The sequence below is a fragment of the Mustelus asterias genome, chromosome 27, assembly GCF_964213995.1.
Source record: "Mustelus asterias chromosome 27, sMusAst1.hap1.1, whole genome shotgun sequence".
Classification (NCBI taxonomy): Eukaryota; Metazoa; Chordata; class Chondrichthyes; order Carcharhiniformes; family Triakidae; genus Mustelus; species Mustelus asterias.
The window spans coordinates 20928147-20948177 of NC_135827.1; the positions used below are offsets into that span (position 1 = coordinate 20928147).

General features: G+C 44.1%; 1 protein-coding gene across 2 annotated transcripts in view; it reads left to right on the top strand.

Moving 5' to 3' along the window:
• The window catches only part of LOC144480029 (cystathionine beta-synthase-like), a 58955-nt gene that overhangs the window by 11938 nt on the left and 26986 nt on the right, over nucleotides 1-20031 (top strand). The window contains exons 2-6 of one of the 2 annotated variants that reach the window (XM_078199180.1): nucleotides 7220-7360; nucleotides 9099-9176; nucleotides 14317-14423; nucleotides 16699-16833; nucleotides 18908-18987. In XM_078199180.1, the coding sequence (XP_078055306.1) occupies nucleotides 7221-7360; nucleotides 9099-9176; nucleotides 14317-14423; nucleotides 16699-16833; nucleotides 18908-18987 (540 nt within the window). In that variant the 5' untranslated portion in view covers nucleotide 7220. The remainder of the gene's footprint in view (nucleotides 1-7219; nucleotides 7361-9098; nucleotides 9177-14316; nucleotides 14424-16698; nucleotides 16834-18907; nucleotides 18988-20031) is intronic. The other variant, XM_078199181.1, reaches the window with a different exon arrangement.

A 20031-nucleotide genomic window follows, 5' to 3' on the forward strand; every position in this document is an offset into this window, starting at 1 on the left:
CATAGAATGTTCCAGTCTGTAATGCCTGGTCTGATCCAGAGAGATCGACGCCACCGTTGGCCCCTGGGCGTCACTGCATGCTGCCGATGTGGATGCTGAGGACCCCTGCTGGTCGCTGCTGCATGCTGCCGATGTGGATGCTGAGGACCCCTGCTGGTCGCTCTTAGTCGTCGTGGACCATGATGGCCGCCCCCATGGATCGCACGTGGGCGAGGGCGCCAAGCGCAGCGACTCCTGGTGGTCTTCCTCCTCCTCTGTCTGCCACGATGGCGCCGTCCTGAGATCGCACGTGGTCGGACTTCGTGGGTACTGCGACGCCGAAAGAGATGGTCTCCGTTCTGGAGGGTTACAAGCTGCACTGCCGTTTTTAGGTTTGGACCTGCAGACTTTGCCGTAGTGGCCTTTTTTACCGCACTGGCTGCAGATTGCCGTTCTAGCCGGACACTGTTGCCGTGGATGCTTGGCCCCTCCACAAAAATAGCATCGCTGGCCACCTGGAGCTGCCGCCGTCGTCGAATCGGTCTGGGAGCGCGGGTTCGCGGGGCGAGGAGGGAGCAGAGCTTGCTCCAACCACGTTGACTGCACGTGGTCCTCGGGGTACAGCGCCAAGCTCTTCGACGCCGCCTCCAACCTCACGGCCATCCCCATTGCCTGGGTCAAGTTGAGTTTCCCCTTTTCTAGCAATTTAAGCCTGATGTACGAGGACCCTACCCCTGCTACGAACGCGTCTCGGGCGAGGTCGTACATATACTGCTCGGCGGAGACGTCCTTACAGTCGCAACCCCTGGCAAGCTGCAGGAGCTCATTGGCATAATCCTCTATGGTTTCGCCCGACTGCCGACGTCGTGTAGCGAGGAGGTAACGAGCATGTATCTTGTTGGGTGGCATAATGTACCTATTCTTTAGGAGCTCGACGGCACCCTGGTAAGTGGGAGCTGCACGAATGGCTAGGTAAATCGTGTCGCTTACCCTCGCGTGGAGGACCTGGAGTCTATCACTGTCCGTAGTGATAGCTACCGAGGCTGCCAGGTAGTCCTCAAAGCACTTCCACCAATGGTCGAATGTGTTAGCTGCACCGACCGCACGTGGGTCCAGTGTCAGACGATCCGGTTTTAGGATCTGTTCCATACTCTCTGTTTTTTTTTCTTCTTGTTGCACAGTTGTGAGTTTTCTGTTTACTTTATTAAATTGATGCGCGTCAATAAGCACATGGAATCAAGGCTTCGGTATTGAAGGCTTTAATAAAGTAACAAGGGAACTACTAACACGAATACACCAGTTCAGACTGAAGGGGTCCTGCCGGAGCAGGGGGTCTTATACCCTGCCACCGGAGGCGGGACCCCACTGGAATGTGCCACGATAACTCTCATAACAGGTAAACACCCTAACCCAACAACATAGTACAACCCCCACAGTAATAACACCCTAGCCCAACAGTAACATGGTAACAAACCCCAGTGGTGAACCAACGATGGTTCACCACAAGGCAAAATTGAATTAATGTTGGAATTCTAAAAGGAGCACAGTCGTAGAGAGCAAAAGAGAAAACGCTGGAAAATCTCAGCAGGTCCGGCAGCATCTGTAAGTAGAGAAAAGAGCCGACGTTCCGAGTCCAGATGACCCTTTGTCAAAGAGAGACCTGGCAGTATATGTACACAAATCATTTCAGGTGACAGGGTATGTTGAGACTGTCATTCTTAGAGAAGGGAAGGTTGAGAGGAGATTTGACGGAGATGTTCAAAATCATAAGTGATCTGGACAGAGTGATGGAAAGCGAGTGTTTCCATTGGTGGAAGCATTGAGAGAGGACGGCAGTTTAAGATGATTGACAAGCAATAAATTAGGTTCATTACTGTAATGCAAGAAATGTGGCAACCAATTTGCTCACAGCAATATTCCAGAAACAGCACTAAGATAATGACCAGACTGTCTGGCCGGTATTTTATGACCTCGCTCGGGCGAGGCTCATAAAATCCCGCCCAAGGCCAAAGGAGAATTCTGTTCTGCAAATCACGCCCATCACGATTCCGGGGCAGGCGTGCCGATAAAATTCCGGTACCAGCCGTCATTCCTGTCTGAAGGATGGTTTTAACATCCCTTCCATGCTGGCTATCCATTACTGACCTGTCAGTTATACGCAGTACCTGATATTTAATTCTATTGCCAGCAGTGCAACTGAATATCAGGCACTGCATAAAATGGGCGGCTGATCTGATACTGCCCATCTCCAGAGAGACACGTCTACCTCCAAGACCCAAATTTAGAACTTTGGAAGTTTCCCTACACCCCCCCCTCCCCCCCCCCCCCCCCCCCCCCGCCACCCCCACCCCCCCACTCCCCACCGCCACCTCCACCTGACATGCTTTGTGGCAACAATGATAGCCTGCCATTAGAGGGTGTTCAGTTTTGGTCCCCTTACTTGAGGAGGTATACAGTGACATTGCAGGCATTTCAGAGGAGGTTTACTGGATTGATTCCAGAGGTGAGGGGTTTGTCTTATGAAGAGCGATTGAGCAGTTTGGGCCAATACTCCCCAGAGTTCAGAAGAACGAGAGGACAGCTAATCGAGGTATATAAAATGATAAAGGGAGTAGACATGGAGAAGATGTTTCCTCTTGTGGGGCTATCTAGAATGAGAGGTCATAGTTTTAGGATAAGGGGTAGCAGATTTTAAACAGAGATGAGGAGAAATTACTTCTCCCAAAGGGTTCCGAATCGGTTGGATTCTCTACCCCAGAGTGCGCTGGATGCCGGGGCATTGAGTAAATTTGAGGTAATAAACAGATTTTTAATCAGTAATGTGTTGAAAGATTATGGAGAACAGATAGGAAAATGGAGTTGAGACTGAGATAAGATCAGCTGTAATCATATTGAATGGCGGAGCAGGCTCGAGGGGCTGTATTGTCTACTCCTGCACCTCGTTCTTATGCTATTATGATGCATTCTGTTAACTGCATTAATTCATGAAGGATCTCCGGTTTAGCTTGTATAGAATCATACAGCACTGAAGGAGGCCATTTTGACTTCATAGCACCTGTGGCAACTCTTTAATGGAGTTATTCAACTAATTCTATTCCCATTCCCTTTCCCTATTGTCTTTCAAACATTTTCTTTTCAAGGACATATCTAATTCTCTCTCAAATGTTCCTGCTGAACCTGTGTCCATTGTCCAATCAGGCTGCACATTCCAAGTCATAGCAACTTGCTGCAACGAAACGAAAGCTTCTCACGGACTCCCGACTATTTACTTTGTTTAAAAACAGTTAAAAGAAAACCTGGTGAAGCAGATTGCAAAATCAAGTGTTGCTGCTTGTGTCAAATATACTGTAATGATGCCTAATGAGGGATAGTTAAAAAGTAGGAGGGATTACAAGCCATAAAGGAATCGCACTGAAGACAGGCACTTGTGTTTTCCTCACTGCTAGTGCCTTTCTGAAGCACTTCAAAACAAATTGTACTTCCCTGTGTCTTGTACTCCTTCAGAAGAAACACATCGGAATTTGGTACTGATATTCTGCAGGTATGGCTTGAGGGAAAATGATTTGTGTAATCTATTTCTGCATAACTACATTTGTTTTATTTTTAAATGCCAACATCCAGAAACAGTTAATAGTACAATAGTGCCAAAGGAAATGGCAATATATTTTTTAAAAAAGAGGGAATATCTCAGCATTGGTCGTGGCATTTGTTATGACGATGTGAAGCTTGAAACATTTATTGTTTTTTGATGGAGTGGAATTGCTCTGCAGTTGCAAATCTTGGGCTAAAGTCATCAATTGGTGTCAGAATTAACTCAATGGGCAATCATTGATTTGCAGGGAATAAAATGTGGCAAAATGAAGCATCAATTTCTTTTATGCTGTTAGAGGGTTTTTCTAATTATGAGAGGGAGCTCATAATTCATGAGTTACATGTCAAAGGCTTCTTAAAATCTAAAGTTAAAGTTAACATTTCTTCATTAGTCACAAGTAATACCAAGTTAGTCTTTATGAAGCTGATTGTGGTGTTGTTGCAAAGTTACATTTCCACCTTCCACACATCGAATAGAGGAGATTCCAAATAAGACATGATATGGAGCAAATGAAGGCTTTTTGAACAATTACTTGTGGAGTTAGTGATTCATACACTTCGTGTTGATATTCTGCTTTGAATTGCAATTCCCACTATTCCCGCAGTACAGTTACTCTGTTATTCATTCCTTGTCTCAGCTGAACATACCAGGCAAAAGAAATACTCCCTCCGATTCTTTTTTAAATCGTGCTTTAAAAAGGCATTTTGCTTTGTTAAAGTTTATTTCTTAGTCACAAGTAAGCTTACATCAACATTGCAATGAAGCTACTGTGAAAATCTCCTCATCACCACATTCCGGCACCTGTTCAGGTACACTGAGGGAGAATTTAGCATGACCAATGCGCCTAACCGGCATGTCTTTTGGACTGTGGGAGGAAACTGGAGCACCCGGAGGAAACCCGCCAGACACGGGTAGAACGTGTCGACTCCACACAGAGAGTGGCCCAAGCTGGGTATTGAACCCGGGTCCCTGGCGCTGTGAGGCAGCAGTGCTAACCACTGTGCCACCGTGCCACCCTCCCAATCTAAGGCAGGCCTGCTCAATGAACTAGATGTCATAGAGTAAGTAGAGTTGGATAGTTTTCCAAATGCTTAATTTGTTTCCCTGTGTTGCTTGATTTGGAACGCGTTTTGCAAATGTACAATAAAAGTTGGACAACCTGACTGCTTGATAGACGACATGGGAATCTTGTTTGATATTCAAAATAGTGTTTCAGAAAGGCCACAGATATGGTGTTAGGTCAAATTGGTTGAGTTTCATTGACTATATGATAACCTGCTGACTCTCTGAAATCTAGCATACCTGGAATGTTCTTGCACAACCCCCACAATATACTGCCCAGAGATTTCTATCAAATCACTTTAACATGTTGTAAAATCATCAGCAACAACTTGCGTTTATGTTGCACAAGTTTCTGGTATAGAAAAATGCTCCAAAAAGCTTCAAAAGGAGTGAGGTCGGATGAAAATTCACACTGGTCCAAAGAAAGGATGCTAGGAGGGTTGACAATTCGGTTTGCTGCCAGGGGACAATTGGAATTATTGGGGTTGAAAGACAATAAAGGTATAGCAGAGAGGATTTCAGCTGCAGGTAGCATGTGGCAGAGACAATATTACAGAAATGGAAGTAAATGATTTTGGTGAATGGGATTGAAGGAGATAAGCATTTGGAAGGCAGTGGTATAATCAGACAAAGTCCGCATGGATTTACAAAAGGTAAATCATGGTTGACGAATCTATTGGAATTTTTTGAGGATGTAACTAGTCGAGTTGATCGAGGAGAACCAGTGGATGTGGTTTATTTACACTTTCAGGAGGCTTTCAACAAGGTCTCATATAACAGATTACCATGTAAAGTTAAAGCATGTGGGATTGCAGGTAATGTCTTGAGATGGATAGAAAGCTGGTTAGCAGATAGGAAGTAAAGAGTTGGTATAAATGGGTCTTTTTCTGATTGGCAGGCAGTGACTAGTGGGGTTCCACAGGGATCTCATAGAAACTCATAAAATTCTAACAGGGTTAGACAGGGTAGATTCAGAAAGAATGTTCCCGATGGTGTGGGATTCCGGAACTAGGGGTCATCGTTTGAGGATAAGGGATAAACCTTTTTGGACTGAGGTGAGGAGAAATTTCTTCACCCAAAGGGTAGTGAATGTTTGAAATTCACCACCACAGAAAGTAGTTGAGGCCAAAACGTTGTGTGATTTCAAGAATAAATTAGATATAGCTCTTGAGGCTAAAGGGATATGGGGGGTAGGGGAGATCAGGATATTGAATTCAATGATCAAAATGAATGGCGGAGTAGGGTCGAAGGCCGAATGTCCTACTCCTGCTTCTAGTTTCTATGGGTGGGATTTTATGGCCTCGCTCGACCCGAGACTGGAAATTCCCGTCCGAGGACAACGGACCTACCCAATGTCTGCCCCTCGCCTGCTCCAATTCCCCTGGCAGGCGGGGCGGTAACATTTCAGCATATGTTTCTATGAGAGACAAAGTGGCTCAGCTAAGAGTCAAGTATGACTCCATGTGAGGCGAGGAATTGAAGCAATGGAGGAGAGTCCTGTTCATATATATTGATTCTTGCCTTTCCAAGCTTAATTGGAACTAACTTCAGTTATCTAGGACCACATTCTGGGCAAAAAAAGCAATCACGGTTGATAACAGCCTGGTTTGAGCTACATATATGTGGAATCTAATGTGTAGTTTTGGTGATGTTGTAGAGAGGCAGCATGTATATGAGAACTAGGGGGACGTCAAGCAAAGGTGGTTCTGGCGGTCTCAGTGTTGAGAGGATAATCAGTCCTGGAGATTCTCTGGCAACAAATAGAACTAGGTGACAGCAGTGCCAACCTGCCCGTCACCAGAAGAGTATTGTAGGAGGATGATCATAGAATCCCTACAGTGCAGAAGGAAACCATTTGGCCCATCGAGTCTGCACCGACCACAATCCCACCCAGGCCCTACCCTCTCCACATCATGCAGTTACCCTAGCTAGACCCCCTGACACTAAGGAGCAATTTAGCATGGCTGATCCACTTAATCTTTGGACTGTGGGAGGAAGCCAGAGCACCCGGGGGAAACCTACTCAAACGGAGGAGAACGTGTAAACTCCACACAGACGATGACCCAAGCCGGGAATTGAACCCGGTGCTGTGAGGCAGCAGTGCTAACCACTGTGCCAGTGTGCCGCCCAATGATGTATGTGACTGAATCAAAAAGGTTGAAGAGACATTGAGCAGAGCCCATTGAATCATTACTTTAAGTTAAAGGAATATCAAAGTTTCTGTTCCTGACTCACTATCCTCCTTAACAAGATTCGTTCCATGCTGCTCATTATCCAGACAATGCCCAGGTTAATGCCCAGAAATGGAGATAAAAATGTATCCCACACTTCTCAGCAATCAGATAATCAAATCCAGATCAAGAGCTGGATCACTGGCCGAATTTTCCCCTTCTCAAATAAAGCATTGAGGCTCATCGTGTTAGCAGTATCAGCAGACCGAGCAGCGAATTCTCCACCCTCTGGAACATGGATTGGGGACTAATTTGCATAACTTGTCCATTTTCGAGACTTGAGTTGTAGACTGGGCAAAGCTATTGGAAGCGTAAAGAATACTGAGACAATTTTTTCATTCCCTACTGTTGACAGGATGACCTCCGGACAGAGTAACGGAATGGAAGATTTCCAAATGCAGGCAAAGCAGCAGCTGAGGATGCCAAACCTTCCATCACGCTGCACCTGGAGTCTGGGGACACTTGCATCCAAATCTCCACATACCCAAGACAAGATGTGAGTATTTCATACGGTTCGGAAATGTAGGGTCAGAGTAGAAAGATGCATGTCATTTAAGGCTATATAAAGTGAGGTATTACTTTGAAAGGCTCTGAAAAAGTCGAGTATAATTTTATCAGGAGTTTTTGATCTAATTTTTGAGGGATCACATTCAGTTACTCTACTTATTTTTATGTATAATCATTGGAGATTACCAAGATGATTCCATTTGAAAGATTAAAGTCCAAACACATTCAATGTATTCAGATCATTTCTCAAGTGAAGGACGAACTGTTCTGGTGTTTTTCTCTGCTCATTTAGCTAACTCTCTTGATTAAGAGTGTAATCTATTGTCTGCAACTGCCTCAGCCAGAGGAATCATCACCCGAGCCTGTAAAGTAAATACTGAATAGATTACAATTGGTCGTAATCTAATCAAAGGTCCCGTAAACATCAACTAGAAGAGTCTAGACTTAGTGGCCTGTAGTCTTCAAGAGATTTAATGTTGCCCCACCACTGCGTTTAAAATTCAGAGTTCTCGTTGAATGATCTGCATTCAATTAATGACCATTTAAAGGCCAAATTCCCACATCCGCCAAAAGTTAATTGGCGACAGGAGGGGCTAAGCACCCAGGCTGGCAAGTTTCCCTGGGCCCATTGGAGCACCCCTCAATTTCTAATGTCTTAGAATCCCTACAGTGCAGAAGGAGGCCATTCAGCCTATCAAGTCCACACTGACCCTCCGAAGAGCATCCCACCTCGGCTCAAAACCCCTATCCCATCCCCACAACCCCGTGCATTTACATGGCTAATCCACCCAACCTGCACATCTTGGATGTTACCCGTCCTCTCTATGACCTTTCAAACCCCAGCCCCCAATTTACCTGCACCCCTCACCAGGGCCCACCAACCTGGCCTGAGTGAGACACCTGAGGATATATCCAAATCCTGTACCAGCTCCCCACATTTGTTTCCCTGGAGACTAGGAGAGCTGCTGGCGTCTGTTTGACATTGGATCTGTTATAACGTAACCAATGGTAACATGCTGTGAGGGTCAGCTGACTAGTTGACCTGGTAGACAATGTAACCAATGCAGCACGGTAGCACAGTGGTTAGCACTGCTGCTTCACAGCTCCAGGGACCTGGGTTCGAATCCTGGCTCGGGTCACTGTCTGTGTGGAGTTTGCACATTCTCCCTGTTTCTGCGTGGGTTTCCTCCGGTGCTCTGGTTTCCTCCCACAGTCCAAAGATGTGCGGGCTAGGTTGATTGGCCATTCTAAATTGCCCCTTAGTGTCCCGGGATGTGTAGGTTAGAGGGATTAGTGGGTAAATATGTAGGGATATGGGGATAGGGCCTGGGTAGGATTGTGGTTGTTGCAGACTAGGTGGGCCGAATGGCCTCTTTCTGCACTTATAGGATTCTATGATTCAATGACAAAATGATGTCGTGGTCAGCTGACCAGCTGACCCAGTATAAATAAGAAGCAGATGGGAACTGTGGGGAACTTGTATGGCCTAGGGTGTGGCCTCACGTGTTGGAGTAATGAAATTTCTTTATTAAACCTTTTTCTTGGATTTACTTTCTGAAGTAAGCTCCTTTTATTGCTTGCAACTGAAGAATTCCTTCTGCTGGATGAACATTGGTGGTAGAGGAAAACCCATCTTAACTTGGTGTTGTTCTTGAAGATTCAGGATAGAACCTTGGCAGATGGTAGAAATAAACTGACATTGTTTGATTGTCCCTCTGTCTTTTCAGATGTCGAACCATATCGGCAATGGAAGGCAGAGGTGGAAATGTGGACCCTTGGCACCTCAGTACCAAGGAACAAGCAACGTATGGCCTTACCTTACCTTAGTCACTTCTGACTAGAAGTAAGATAAGGAGTAAAGTGTTTTCCGAGTGGACTGCAGGTGCCCTAAATAAAGAAGAAGGGTTACAGCTCCTGCTGCGAAACCGAGATACATTTTACTAAAACAGATGAGTTTTTGGAGAATTATGAAGGATGGGTGATGTTTGACAGGATTAGGAGACAAGGGACCCAGTCCATGGAGGATTTTAATAGGGGCCGTAACAGGCTAATGAAATTTAATTTGGAGATTCCAGATGCAGTATTGGCCTTTAAGTTGTTGGACTGTGCATGTCTGTTGCAGATGGATAGTCTTCCAGTAAAGACTGGAATACAATTAAGGGAAACAGAGCGCCTCTTTGCTCAAATGACAAATCCATTAAAGAAGTCTTTTGGGAAACAGTTGTTCCCCGCCACCTCTTTCAATCCAGATCGGAATGCCATAGCGCCCAGAATACAGGATTCAATGGTAGCTCAGCTGCGTGGCAGACTAAATGGTGCACAAAGGCCCTTAAACAGAGACAGTTATGCTAACAACAAACCAGATATAACCGATTTGATAATGGGGCAAGAAGACGCACATGGGAAAGTGATAAAAGATGCTTTAGTCAAAAATGCTGAAGGGATTGTGAATCGCTGTTTCCAATGCGATTCCCCATATCACTACATAGTAAACTGTCCGAAAAGAAGAAATCATGCCTTTGAAACTACACATGACATAGAATACGTAGAAACCGACAGTGACAAAGATAAGGATCATGAAGGCATTGTTTTGCTCACAGAAAAATGGAGTCCTATAATGAGTGTCCTGATGATAGACTCTTTCAACTGTGCTGTTTTGGATAGTGGATGTACAACCACTGCCCGTGGCCAAGATTGGCTAAATTGTTATTTAGGGTCTCTTGATCATAAAGACTGAAAAATATGATAGTTCCACCTGTTTTTGATTTGGAGATGGCAATACTTTAATGTCTTCTGAAAGGGTGGTACTTCCTTGTAGGATTGCAGGAATCAGCTTGTTCGTAAGTACAGATGTTGTTTCCAGTGAATTATTAGGCAGGTCTGCGATTGAAAACAGGCCAGATGAGCATTGATTTGAAACATGATAAAGCTGTGATATTTGGAAAAAGTGTAGACCTACATTTTACAAGATCAGGCCATTATTGTCTTCCCTTAAGAGAACCGTAATTATCAGACCAAAGGATTCATGACACATTAGTGTCACTTATAGACAACAGCATGATGGACAAAAAGATTATTTTGAAACTTCATAAGTAGTTTGCTCACCCAGCACCATAGAGACTGAAAGCATTGCTGCAGGACGCAGGTGTGCTGGACAAAGGATATAATGATCTCATACAGCAAATATCAGCCCAGTGTGAAATTTGCATAAAATATAGAAGGACACCTCTGCATCCAGTCGTGGGTCTACCATTAGCACAAGATTTCAACAATGTAGTGGTGATGGATCTGAAGATATGGGATAAAGAGAAAGGCGTCTATTTATTGCACCTCGTGGACATGGCCAGTCGATTTGGCATATCCAAGGTGATTTACAGCAAAGATAAAAAGACTATTATGGATAAAATTGTGACCCATTGGATTGGAACAGGGTTGGGGACACCGTCTAAATTCTTGACGGACAATGGGGATATGTGCGGAAATTTAAATACTGTAGTAATGCACACTGCAGCAGGAAGCCCATTCAGTAATGGCCTCTGTGAAAGGAACCACGCAGTTATAGATGATATGCTGCATAAAGTTTTGGCTGTAAATTGCAGATTGCATTAGCGTGGACAGTGCATGTGAAAAATTCTTTACAAATGGTGGGGAGGCTATAGTCTGTATCAGTTGGTATGCAGGAGGAACCCAAAATTACCATCAGTATTGACAGAAGCTCCTCCAGGAGTAGAAAGGGGAGGCATTAGCTCCATTTTCTCTGCACATCTAATTGCCATGCATGCAGGAAGAAAGGCCTTCATTAAGATTGAGGTTTCAGAACGGATAAGACGAGCCCTAAAGCATCACAAAAGACCATCGGGAATACTTTTCGAAAAAGGTAATATGGTCTACTTTTAAAGAGAAGATATAAAGAGGCCCAGGAAAGTGATAGGGACAGATGGCAAGGTAGTTATACTACAACACGGTAACCAGACAGTGCGAGCCCACTCTTCGAGAGTAGTGGGGATTGATTATGAATTTGGAGCATTTGAACAAGATGTAGTAACACAGGAAGCACCTTGTACCTCACATACACTCACCTTCAGCAACTCTGATGATCAAACAGCTGTAGATGAGAGGAAATCTGATGATCAGCTCAGTAACAGTGAGGCAGGGGATGAAGCTGTTACTTCAAATGTTCAGTTACCCAAAGTGGGCACAATGGTATCATAGGTACCCGAAAGGTCAGGTGAGTGGAGGGATGCCACTATAATCGGAAGGGCAGGAAAATATAAACACTGGCTCAACGTCCCAAGAGCAAGGGCAAAAAGCAAAAGCTATAGATTGGGAAAGTAGGGTGGAAAGATGGAAGCCATAAAAGCGGGATTTAAGTTCTGAGGATGAGTCGTGAACTCAGGAAAAGGTCACGGATCTGTGACCGAGGTTGTGTCAACAGAGAACAGCGGTCTGAGAGTAGCAGGGACAGACACGGCACGAGATGTCGGAGTCTAATGAGGAAGGCTAGGAATCAAAGCAATGTCAGTAATAGGAGTAGAACTCCCATGATAGAGAAGTGTTGGTGGCTGCCAATAAAATGGAGCTTATGGAAATAAGAGAGGCCAAACAAAGAGAATTGGACAGTTGGAAAGTGTTTGGGTTGTACACCGAGACACCAGACGAAGGGCAGCCTTCCCTGTCCCATCGGTGGGTTTGCATAAAGAAAGTTTTGCAAAACGGGACTTATAAAGCAAAAGCCAGATTAATAACCCATGGATATGAGGAACACTTGGAGGGGAGAGACATTAGGGTTCATTCACCACAGCAGGGAAAGTGACACTAAATTTTTTTCTCTGCCCTAGCCTTTAACAATTGGGAATGTCAGTCGATAGATATCAAAGCAGTATTTCTGTAGTGCAAAACATTTCAAATAAAAGTTTTTTTGAAGCCACCCAAAGAAAGAGGTAATACACGGGGACATTTATGGAAATTGAACAAATGCGCGATGAAAAATGAGAAACTAGCCAACGAAAAAGAAACAGAATTGTTGAGGAGTATAATAGGACAGCTAAATTGGCTATGCACATAGACAAGACCGGACGGGATCTATAATGTCCTACAGCTAAGTAATATGTTGAGGCGCACTTCAGTTAGAGAGATCTTGCAGGCAAATAAAACTGTGTAATTGAATTTTCAGCATTAGGACAACCAGAAAACATGAAGTTAGTTGTATTTAGTGATGCTTCACATGCCAACCTACCAGATGGGCATTCGAGCGGTGCCAGATTCATAATATTCTTGCTAGGTAAGGGAGGAAAATGTTGCCCCTTGGCCTGAGAAGCAAATAAAATAAAAAGGGTAGTCAAACTTGCGCTGCCTCAGAAAAGCAGCCAACATAATTAAGGACCTCACGCAGCTCGGACATTCTCTCTTCCACCTTTCTCCGTCGGGAAAAAGATACAAAAGTCTGAGCTTCTTCCCTGCTGCCATCAGATTTTTGAATGGACCGACCTCACACTAAGTCGATCTTTCTCTACACCCTAGCTATGACTGTAACACTACATTCTGCACTCTCTCCTTTCCTTCTCTATGAACGGTATGCTTTGTATAGCGCGCAAAAAACAATACTTTTCACTGTATACCAATATATGTGACAATAATAAATCAAATCAAAATGTATATTGGCAGCTGAAACTCTAGCGTTAGTGGAGGCCGTAAATATGGGGATATATTTGTCTGATAAATTAACAGAGTTATTTTTCATGGCAACGTTGTGAAAGAAAGTACCAATTCATTGTTATGTGGACAATCGGTCTTTATGAGACTAATATTCATTCGATAAAAAGTGTAACAGAAAAGCGACTGAGAATTGATTTGGCCAGCATTAAACAAATTCGAGAAAACAAGGAAGTTTCAAAGCTCAACTGGGTTGGTGCAAATCGACAGGTATCTGACTGTTTTACTAAAAGGGGTGCAGGTACTGGAAAGTTGTTAAAAATACTGGAGGATGGTTGTCTTAAATTAATTTGGAAAAAAAGGGAAACTTTTAGAATGTAACCAATGATAACATTGGATCTGTTATAATATAACCAATGGTAACATGCTGTGAGGGTCAGCTGACCAGGTAGACAATGTAACCAATGACAAAATGATGTGGTGGTCAACTGACCCAGTATAAATAAGAAGCAGATGGGAATTGTGGGGAACTTGTATGGCCAGGGTGTTGGAGTAATGAAGTTTCTTTATTAAACCTTTTTCTTTGATTTACTTTCTGAAGTAAGTTCTTTTTATTGCTTGCAACTGAAGAATTCCTTCTGCTGGATGAACACGCTCTGCCCTATCTACGTAGCACCATGGCTAATCCACGTAGCCTACACATCATGGATCACTAAGGGGCAATTTAGCATGGCCGATCCACCTAATCTGCATATTTGTGGACTGTGGAAGGAAACTGGAGCACCTGAGGGAGACCCACGCTGACACGGGGAGAATGTGCAGACTCTGCACAGACAGTGACCCAAGGCTGGAATCGAACCCAGGTCCCTGATGCAGTGAGGCAGCAGTGCTAGCCACTGTGCCACCGTGCTGCCCCATTGGTATGGGGCAGCAATTTGGCATGCAACAACATGAAATCCTGACCTAGTACTGCACCACACAAGAGCGGGAGTAGGCCATTCGGCCCCTTGAGCCTGCTCCACCATTCAGGAAGATCATTAATCCTTGACTCTGTGGCTGCTCAAAACTTTAACTCAGTCTTGAACATCTTCAATGGCCCAGCCTCTACTGTTCCCAGAGGAAGACAGTTCCAAAGACTAGTTGTCCTCATCTCAGTTTTGAATGGGAGGCCCCTAATTTTTAAACGGTGTCGCTTAATTCTAGACTCTCCTTGTGTTGCCTTTACTGGCAGCTCCGATTATTTAAGATGCTATCGTAGTATTATGTTAAAATGTATGCAATGTTCTTTTGCAGAAAGGATTCGTCCAAGATCTTGCCCAATGTGCTTTATAAGATTGGTGACACTCCCCTCATCCGAATCAATAATATAGCAAAGGAGTTTGGACTGAAGTGTGAGCTATGTGAGTAATATTAAGTTTCCGTCTCCCAGGAACGAGCTCCGATTCTTCGATAGACCTGTAACTTCTAAAATAAAACACTTCTTTGTGGTTTTGCAGCATATAAAAATGAGAGACTGGAGACAAGCTTCTGTGTGACAAGCGAGCTTGGAGCTGTAGCATTAAATTTATGCTACAATCATATTGCTGCAGCATTTTAAGGAGCTGTTAGAGTTCAAGTCATTGTATAATAAAGATAGTGGGTGGCACAGTGGTTAGCACTGCTGCCTCACAGCACCAGGGACTCAGGTTCAAATCTGCTCTTGGGTGACTGCCTGGGTAGCGTTTGCACATTCTCCCTGTGTTTGCGTGCGTTTCCTCCGGGTACTCCGGTTTCCTCCCACAGTCCAAAGATGTGCAGGTTAGGTTGATTGGCCATGCTAAATTGCCTCTTAGTGTCAGGGGATTAGTAAGATAAGTACGTCGGGTTACGAGGATAGGACCTATGTGGGATTGTTGTTGGTGCATGTTCGATGGGCCAAATGGCCTCCTTCTGCACTCTAGGGATTCTATAAAGATACAAAATTTCTATTGATTACAGTCAGATAAAAATCTGCGGGTTCACCCTTCAATCAAACGATCTTCAATTTGTTTATACATTTCACAGGAATACTCATTTTTCAAATCAATATTCTGTAAAGTGAAAGTTTACATTAGAATATTTTAGAATGAGCTGCCAGAGGAGGTGGTAGGGGCAGGTACAATCACAATATTTAAAAGACATTTGGACAGGTACATGGATGTGAAAGGAATATGAACCAAACCCAGGCAAATTGGCTTAGTTCAGTTTGGGAAACCTGGTCGGTATGGACGAGTTGGGCCGAAGGGCCTGTTTCCGTGCTGTGTATCTCTATCTGTGATGACTTCAGCCAAGCTAATGAGGTTGGCTTGCGAGAGTATGAACTACCTGATGAGTCCTTAAATCACCTTTTGGTTTGATGTTTTAAGTTTCCTTTCGACTTTGTTTTTGGTTCGGGCTGTTCCCCCTTCCTTTTGGGGAGCTGCCCCTTTTACTTTGTCCCTAAGTTAATTTGAGTTCGTTTACTTGGTTGGTGTTGAAAGAAATACCTGATGAGTCCTTATCAAAAGACATATTAAAAGACATACCTGATGAGTCCTAATTGATGGTTAAATCAGGGAGCCTCATGCTCCCTATTTAAAGCAGGTGTGTCAGACTCCCAGCCTGCATTCAGCAGGGAGCAACTGGAGAGCTAGCTGTGTACAGATGTATAATGTAAATAAAGTAACTTGGTGACGGGACTTTCGCATCCGTGGACTTATTATACTATGACTTTATGACTCTATGATTAAAGGAGATCTCTCCCTTATTAGTAGGCTTATAAAAGTGGAGAACAAGAACAAAGAAAAGTACAGTGCAGGAACAGGCCATTTGGCCCTCCAAGCTTGTGCTGATCATGATACTCTAACTAAACTTTAAAAAAATCTTTCGGCCCTTACTCGGTCCGTATCCCTCTATTCCCTCCCTATTCATGTATCTATCTAGATGCCTCTTAAATGTTGCTAATGTGCCTGCTTCCACTATCCCCTCTGGCAGCGCGTTCCAGGCACCCACCACTCACTGCATGAAAAACTTCCCCCGCACATTTCCCTTAAACTTTCCTCCTCTCACCTTGAACCTGTGCCCCCTTGTAATTGATACTTCCACCCAGGGAAAAAGCCTTTGACTATTTATGCCTCTCATAATTTTGTAGACCTCCAACGGGTCTCCCCTCAGCCTCTGTCTTTCCTGTGGAAACATTCCTCATAGCCAACACCCTCGAGACCAGGCAACATCCTGGTGAACCTTCTTTGCACTCTCTCCAAAGCTTCCATGTCCTTCTGGTAGTGTGGTGACCAGAACTGCACGCAATACTCCAAATGCGGCCTAACCAAGGCTTTATATAGCCGCAACATGATTCTCCAACTCTTGTACGCAAAAAGATGAAAGATTGAGGTTTGACTTTAATCTTCTCACCCTGACAGAAACTGGGCTGCTTTTGGTTACTTTGTGTTAGAATGCTTTTGTGTTAGAAAAAGAAATGCAAAATATTATTTTTAAAAATAACAATACCACTACCAACTTCCATTATTTAATACAATACAAACTCTATATCTGATGCTACTTTTTATTTGCACCGCCATCATTTTGGTTCTTTATAATAGATATTGATGAAATGTTGGAACAGACATAGCTGGACACCCAATTCCCCTAAGGAGACTTTTCTATCATTTTTTCTAGTGGCAAAGTGTGAGTTCTTTAATTCCAGTGGGAGCATTAAGGACCGCATTGCTTTACGGATGATTGAGGATGCTGAGAAGCAAGGCATTCTGAAACCAGGAGATGTAATCATTGAACCGACCTCAGGTAACACAGGTAAGAATTATTTTGACATTGGATAAAAGTTCCAAGTCTAAGTGGGTCACTGGACTACAACAAAGTAGAAGATAACACTACATCTGAGGAGGTACATTAAGAAGTCTCACAACACCAGGTTAAAGTCCACCAGATTTATTTGGAATCACAAGCTTTCAAGCACTGCTCCTTCCTCAGGTGAGTGGAGAGTTGGGTTCACAAATACGGCATATATAGAGGGACATAATTGCAAGATAATGGTTCGAATGCGAGTCTTCACAGGTAATCAAGTCTTTACAGGTACAGATGGTGCGAGTGGAGAGAGGGGTACTCACAGGTTAAAGAGGTGTGAATTATCTCAAGCCAGGACAGTTAGTAGGATTTTGCAAGCCCAGGCCAAATGGTGGGGGTTACATGTAGTGTGACATGAACCCAAGATCCCAGTTGAGGCTGTCCTCATGAGTGCAGAACCTGGCTATCAGTTTCTGTCAGAAACCCACCATTTGACCTGGGTTTTCAAAATTCTACTAACTGTCCTGGCTTGAGACAATTTACACCTCTTTAACTTGTGATTATCCCTCTCTCCACTCGCATTGTCTGTACCTGTAAAGACTTGATTACCTGTGAAGACTCGCATTCCAACCATTATCTTGCAATTGCATCTTTGTCAATATATGCTGTGTTTGCGAACCCAACCCTCCACTCACCTGAGGAAGGAGCAGTGCACCAAAAGCTCATGATTCCAAATAAATTTGTTGGACTTTAACCTGGTGTTGTGATACTTAGAAACCCTACAGCACAGAAAAAGGCCATTCGGCCCATCGAGTCTGCACCAACCACAATCCCACCCAGGCCCTACCCCCATATCCCTACATATTTACCCACTAACCCCTCTAACCTACGCATCCCGGGACACTAAGGGCAATTTTAGCATGGCCAATCAACTTAACCCGCACATCTTTGGACTGTGGGAGGAAACCGGAGCACCCGGAGGAAACCCATGCAGACACGAGGAGAATGTGCAAACTCCACACAGACAGTGACCCAAGCCGGGAATCGAACCCAGGTCCCTGGAGCTGTGAAGCAGCAGTGCTAACCACTGTGCTACCGTGTCGCCCCACTTCTTACTGTGCCCACCCAAGTCCAACACCGGCGTCTCCACATCTGAGGAGGTAATCAATGTAATCCTTCCTCCATTGTGCGTCCAGGTTTTGTACTATTTTCCAGGTCTTTTGTCCAATTTGCACGACTGCGTCTGAAGGTCTCTGAAGCCAATGGAACAGGACCTGATACATAATATGCCAATTGCCCGGGAGTAAAACGACTGCAAAGAATATCAATGTCCTTCACCAATCTATGCTAAATTTGTGGGGAACATTTTGTAGATGTCCCGTGTGGCAAATTGGTGCAGCTTTCAATGCATCCTGGGTGTATTTTGCCAATTGCGCTCCTAGCAGATGTACCACATCAATGAGCTTCCAAACACAACAGTCAAAGTAACCTGTTCCATTTCATTGCTGCGGAACATCAGTCGGAAGATCCCAAAACACAATGAATAAACACTCACAGTACACTGATTTCTGTGTTTAAATATTTGTCCAGCTCCTGGAATGTGAAGGAAAATTGAGGATATAATGAAGCTGATTCTATAACATGAGATGGAGCAAGTTGTCATGTTTCTAGATGCGTACCCTTCCAGCTTTGCCATTGCCCACATCCTGGGGCACACAATATCATAGCCAACATCAGCAAGGAATGTTGGTGGCACAGAATGGTTGTACGACTGTTCTTGCCAGCAATGTAAGGATTAGAATACATACCCTTGCATTACATGTCAAATACTGCCCACAGCAAAATAGTTCGATTTTGAATTAACTTCTCTCTATCTTCAGTGCGTTATGTACTCCAGTTGCCATCAATTATATCAGGAAAAGGTTCCACTGTCCTGGTGAGCCAGGAAATCAGGGGCCAGAACCAATATATTCCAGCATGTAAGCCGTTAGATTTGAGTGATTAATCATTTTTGATGTTGAGGACTACATTCTATCTGTCCTGAGTGATTAAGTAATATCTTCATCAATTCATATTTTCACAGGCATTAGCCTGGGATTGGTGGCTGCTGTGAAAGGTTATCGCTGTATCATCGTCATGCCAGAGAAAATGAGCTTAGAGAAGGTAAACGCAGCGTGAAGTAACCCTGAAAATGAATTAAAGGAAATACCCGACAGGGGGGCAACTATCAATTTCAGATGCAACAAAGTTCCTGCTGGGGAAATTAATCCAGAGACGGATTTACAGTTCGTGGGGTCCTGTGCTCCGTTTCATTTTTGGAGTCTGCGCTACCAAGGGATCAGAAGGCTGAAATTTACCCCTTGGACACACTTTCTCTTGTCCCTTGCATACACTCTCGCTTCCTCCCCACCCCTTGCGCACACAGATTCCCACTTACCTAAAAAAAGAAGTATGGGAAATAGGACAACTCGAATGGTTCTTTCTGACAGCAGGTTAGTGCCAATAATGGGCCAGATAACTACCATTTTCACTGTGAAACTCTATAGTTCCCACATGGAAATCTGATATCATCTCAGGTGTATTGCCATCCATTATTTCCCAACATGTTGAGTAAAGAAGGAAATTGTAGCCTGTACCGTCAACAATCTATTTTCCTGCCACACTACCTATTGAATAAGGTAACCCTAACCCTAATCTCCAACCAGTTATCATTGTTTCATAATATACATAGCTAACTCTAGGTATTGTGCTTATGCTTCAAATAGGATAAAGGAAGTGATTGACAAAACGTCTATTGAAACCTATACATTCGTAGAACTTGGCTGTATGTGTATCAAGTCTAGATAATTATAATATTTATTTATTAGGTTGGAAAGCCTAAAGAGCTTGTTGCCCTGGTGTTGAGATTCTATAATAGAAATCATTGCCTTGATTTGCTAATGCTTGCGAGAACACAAAGGAAGGAGGGGAGATGGTGCTGAAGGAAGAGGGATGGGGTTGAAGGAGAGGGTTGAGATGAAGGAGCTGGTTGGGGTGAAGGAAGGAGATGGGGGGTGAAGGAGGGGGATGGAAGGTGAAGGGGGAGAGTTGGGGGGTGAAGGGGGAGAGTTGGGGGGTGAAGGGGGAGAGTTGGGAGGTGAAGCGGGGAGTTGGGTGCTGAAGGAAGAGGGATGGGGTAGAGTAGGTTAAATGCCTGTGATTCAAATT